A 5,595-nucleotide genomic window follows, 5' to 3' on the forward strand; every position below is an offset into this window, starting at 1 on the left:
CGCGTCTGCAAATTTTCAGGAGTTTTGACGCATGTTAAGGCCCTCAAAAAGGCGATCAAAGAGGCGGAAAAAGAAGAAAAAAAATAATAATAATAATAATAATAATAAACCGAACGAAAACAAGAGGGTCCTTGCAACTCGTTGCATGGCCCCGTTGGGCCCACGCAACTCGTTGCTCGGGCCCTAATAATAATAATAATAATAATAATAAACAGACCGAAAACAAGAGGGTCCTTGCAACTCGTTGCATGGCCCCGTTGGGCCCACGCAACTCGTTGCTCGGGCCCTAATTAAATGTACCTAACATTTGATGGTTCCAGCTTGTCAGATGTGTACATTTGCTGTTTCTCAGTTTCATATCATTGTTAATTAATACTCTCTGGGATGGACAGTTGTTAGGATTAAGTAATTTAAAGACATTTCTTGCAGCTCACTAATCAATACTGAATATGATCTTTATTGCCTGTGATTGACAGGTCATGGGCTGAGGTTTAAGACCAAGGCAGAGAAACGGAAAGCTGATGAGGACAACAGGAAGGAGGGCTCTGCAACAGAGACAGAGAAAAGCAGCAGCTCCCCTCGGCCTCTCCCACATCTAAATACAGGCCTGCAGGAGCAGTCACAGGCACATCTACCACTATGAGCAGGCCTGTGGCTGCCTGTCCATGAAATAACCATAGTGCTGTTAATTAGGTTCTGAGCTGTCACATGTAAAAGTCAGACTAACTGAATTATGGCAATTTCTGTGACCACAGGTTTAGTTCAAATGTTCATCATAGTAAAGATCAGTACAGCAAGATTATTATTTTGTGTACTGTTCAGGCAGTAGAGAGATGCAGTTGGAGGGAAAAAACCTGAGGTAAGCAGATTAGTGTGTGAATATAGAAGCAACCAGTGATTAGTCAGAATACAGCTGTGACATAACCTCACTGACCGTTGTTCTCCAGGAGGAGACTGACTGTACTGGACTGACAATAATTAGCTCACTATTTTTTGGTGGGAGAGTTGGGAGTCTTCTTATGAAAATGAATTAGTTCTCAACTAATTTGTCATTTTATATTTTTAAGACAAAGATTGTAGAGGTTATTCTTTCAGTAACTTTCAGACTGATGGAGAGAGATACTATTGCTTTTTTGCTTTTATTCATCTAAGGTCATGATTGTGGTTACATTTTCAACTGATTAGTTAAACTATTTATTTGGGGTTTTAGGTTTGCCTGTAGTGCACTGACTGTATGTGCCTTTTGATGAGAAATACCACTGCCTACCTAGATATGAACTTCAGCTTATGAGGGGAAAAAAAGGAAGAGGAAAGTCAAAGTGGTGCTGTATCTGATGTTGTCTACGACATGCTCAGTGACTACACACCTAGCCAAGCTCCATCAAAAGTGAAAAGTTTACATGTTGTATTTGTGCATTTGACACAGAGAAATGGGAAATTACATTACATTGAGACACAGACAGTTTGTGGATGTGTTGGTGACTAATTTACTGCTTAGCACAAAGACTGTAAACATGGGAAAACAGCTGAACTCTGTCCAAATGTAAGTAAACCATGGTTTTTTACTTTTGGATTTGAGGATAGCTGTTGCCCGTTTTTGTGCTAAACTAAGCTTCATATTTTCCTTGAAGACATAAGGGTGAGGGCAGACTTCTTATTTAATTCTCTGCAAGATTTGCTGTGGAATTAATTTTTTCTAATACATATCATTACAAACTAAAAGCTTTCTTATTCAAGATCCATCCACCAAATAATAGATGTTTATGTCAACTTGTTTACTTGAATTGAAAAACAGAGAACACAAGACCTACAAATCAATCCCCCATTTCCAAAGACTCCAGCCAGCTGTTTAGCCTGATTAATGTAATGTGACAAACATAGAAAGGGACCTCTCTCTGGGCTGGGAACCACTGGTTAAAGATGTGAGGAGATGTTTTTCTCATGTTCAGCTTCCTCTTTGCTTGACATTTTGGCAATGATGTTTTGATAATGTTTTTAAAGAATATTTTAAATTACACAAATAAAAAAACTGCTAAACCAATGTGCATTTTATCAGCATGAAGTGTTAACTGATGGAAGGCAAGCTATTCAAGCAATCTGGTCAAGAATCAGCGGCACTTGAGGCGTCAAGCTGCTTATCTTAACATTTGACATAGCCGTCAGAATCGGAACATGTAGCATCAGTCTTTCCTTTATCTAAACTGGGAAGTCAGCAAGTTAACTGATAATTCACACATTTAGCCACAAATGTGATGAATGACATCAGCATAAGTAATACTGACCATTAGAGCAGGGGCCCCTCTCGACCACCTGGTTCCTCCTACTCTGCATTGTGTAAGAGGCATGTTGCCTTTAAGTATGGATCAGGGATAGAATACATGGCAGCTTCATTATATGTTCTCCAGCCAGATCAGCCAGAACTTGTAGTCATATAAAAATCCTGCTGTAGGTTTGTGGTCATTTCATTGAAATGTGATTCTCAGACAGGGCTCTACCTCATTAGGTTTGTATACTCCAATGTCCAGAAATGTCTAGAATATGTTAATACAAATTCTATCAATGCCCAACACCGTTAGACTTCAATCTTCATTTTCTTATAGAATCCATGTGAAATTCAAATCTACTTGTTTCATCACTTTACTGAAACTACTGTATATGGTGCCGACACTGTTACTGTAGATTTTCATCACATTGAAATATTTGATTACATTTGATTGATTTGTTTCCTGCACATTTTATCCTAACATATTTGGAATCTTTTGGATGCTTCCAGATCTCTTTGGCTGCAAAACTGCCAATCTGCAGTTGTAGTTACTACTCACCACTTGTTTGTTTTCTTTCTTTCTTTTTTATTTTATTTTATTTTATTTTTTAGCTTCGTCACATTCTAATTATTTTACACATGAAAGTGAGTTACTTCTACTCAAACTATTTTAAAATAATAAAACAAATACTGTCCTCTGTGGCTTCAGAAGAGTTCTGTCGAGTCTGAGAAAATAACTCTGCTGATGTCATAGTCATGGCATCACAGTTATTTCAGTTTGATGGAAGACCTGTATTCTAAATTGAAACCAAAGAGTTTGAAAGATATGGGTCTTTATCAGGCAGGGGAAGCCTGTTAAATGTAGAATCTGCTATTTTAGGAGCTTGACCCCCATCACAGTTATCTCAGGGCACTTTTCATATAGCACAGGTGCAGACCTGCTGCAATAAGTTCCTGTTTAGTCCACCAACTCTGTGGAAGTGCAGTAGGCTACTAAACTGCTGGGAAATTTAATTCAGTTTCAGTTACCTTTAGTAGTCAGTCATAATGTCCTGCATTATTTACTGTATAATCCACAACATGGATTCACATCACACTGATACTTAGTAATGTGTATTTTCCATGATAAATAAATGAATTAAGTGAAATAAAGCAACAAGAAGAAGAACAGCAGTAAAACACTTACATCCATCCATCCATCCATTATCCTTAAGTGTTGCAGGGGGGCTGGAGCCTATCCCAGCTGACAGGTGGGGTACACCCTGGACAGATCACCAGTCCATCGCAGAGCCAAAAATATTTACACTTCTATTATTATACTGTGTTTATCGTCTACATATGTTTTTTTTTTTTTTTTTTTTTTTTTTTAGATTATTTCACTGTGTAGCTGAAAATAGGGGGGATGCTGAAACTGATCTTTTAGGTGATGTAAACTAATTCATGGAATTGAGGTTAAATGTGTTAGAGGATGGAAGAAATACTCAGACCCTTTACCTTAAGTAAAAGTCCCAGTAAATGTTAAAACCAACTATGAACCTATGAACTAGAGGAAATTGTGGAATCAGTGAATAGATGGATGTGTCTGCCTTAGTCCCTGGTACAATTAACATTCTAAACATGAACACACCCTAAAATACTATTAAATCACTGTGAGAATATCCTACTTCCTTCATCTTATGACTTTTTCAGAAACTTCAGTTGTTATCAAAGTGTGGTTTGAAGTGGAACTAATGAAATGAGTGTAATATCACAGTAGAACTCCATATAAACCAGTGATTCAGAAATAACAGATGCTGTATTTATAACATGGGCATCAGAAGGATGCACAATACAAGTGTTATACAATTTATTACTATCTCAAGCCACTTGAAAATTCTGATGACAAATGGAACATGTGGAGGTAATGAATACTCGACTAGGACTGGTACAGTATGAACGGCTATTAAGAACCATCAATCTAACTATCAGTATAATAGCAATATCCCAGATTTATGCACAAAATGAAATGAGGTGAAGGGGATACTATTTCATTGTGTTTGTGAAATACAATAGGACACAACCTTTTTGAGAGGAGGTTAATTTGTTGTTTGTTTTAAACTAGTTGACTAATCTTGAGTGTGGTTTTTCAGTGGGGTTTATAACTTGATGGAGGCTGTTTACTTGTTTTATGAATTATTGTGTATAATAAAGATTGCTGTGTTTTTGTAGCTCCAAGTCTCTGTGATTATAAAGGGTTTTCTCAAGGGTTTGCATCTTACAGTGAATCCTCTTAGGTTCCGGTCATGAGGTCTTCTCTTGATTGCTGACAAGTATAGATAATGGATGGATGGATGTAACTGTTTTACTGCAGTTTTCCTAGTTTCTTTATTTTTCTTAATTTATTTATAGTATAGATAATGAATGAATGAATGGATGAGTATGACCTACATGTGTCAAAATGACAATAAAAAAACTTTAACCTTAAACTGTTGTACTATAGGTGGTCAAGGTGCAGCTAGTTTGAAAAGTGTAATCAAATTTTAAAACATATATACTCAGGGAAAATATAGAATGACTCAATGTGTAATTCAGCACATTACTTAAGTTAATGTATGTAGTTACTTGTCATCACTGTGGCAATTTGTTTTGGGATTTGGTGTATATTATGTGTTAATGTCAGTAGATCAGTTATACTCAGTATACCTGGAACTGCCAAACCACTGCTGCTCTAAAAGTGCTTGTTTTTGACACAGACAGGTTCAGGTTGTTATTATGACTGTCTGACATTATAGGATGTATAGGATTCCTACAGATACAGATACTTTTTGTTTAACCAGAAACAGCCGTATAATTGCTGATCAAAGCCACCAGACTCTTTTAACAAGAACATTAATTTTATGTTGCAGAAAAAAGGAGTTGCTATTCTACTGTTGCCTCAACAGTTTGTCTGTGCTGTTGTTGTATGGTACTTTTACAAAGCCACACAATAACACAAACTCACTAGCCAGTCATGACAGCAATAGATTAGTGTTGTGTTGTGCAATGTAAAATAAATTATAAAATTAATAATATATTAATAAAATTACTGCTTTTGGTAGCTATAAACTTTATACAACACTTCTTACAAAAATCTGATTCTGTCAGTGCCTAAAAACAAGCACTTTAGTGGACTTGCTTTGACTTACTTCATTTACATTTCAGCAGTGATTCCAGGTGCGATTTTTGTCTTTATCAATCACTTACACCCAAAAACATGGAAAAATAAGGCCCAGGTTCCAAAATCTTGGAGCTATCCTTTAACATGCTTGAAGCATGCAAACAGAAATTTTCCAGTACATACAGAGACACTAATA

General features: G+C 36.6%; 1 protein-coding gene across 7 annotated transcripts in view; it reads left to right on the top strand.

Annotated features, from left to right (window-relative positions):
- LOC108898508 (tRNA-dihydrouridine(16/17) synthase [NAD(P)(+)]-like) overlaps positions 1-2,041 on the top strand; it is a 28,521-nt gene extending 26,480 nt beyond the window's left edge. For all 7 annotated transcript variants that reach the window (XM_051073816.1, XM_051073817.1, XM_018698400.2 and 4 more), the window contains one exon: positions 477-2,041. In XM_051073816.1, coding sequence (XP_050929773.1) covers positions 477-643 — 167 coding nt within the window. In that variant the 3' untranslated portion in view covers positions 644-2,041. The remainder of the gene's footprint in view (positions 1-476) is intronic.
- The last annotated feature ends 3,554 nt before the right edge of the window (positions 2,042-5,595 follow it).

The sequence above is a fragment of the Lates calcarifer genome, linkage group LG11, assembly GCF_001640805.2.
Source record: "Lates calcarifer isolate ASB-BC8 linkage group LG11, TLL_Latcal_v3, whole genome shotgun sequence".
NCBI classification, from domain to species: domain Eukaryota; kingdom Metazoa; phylum Chordata; class Actinopteri; family Centropomidae; genus Lates; species Lates calcarifer.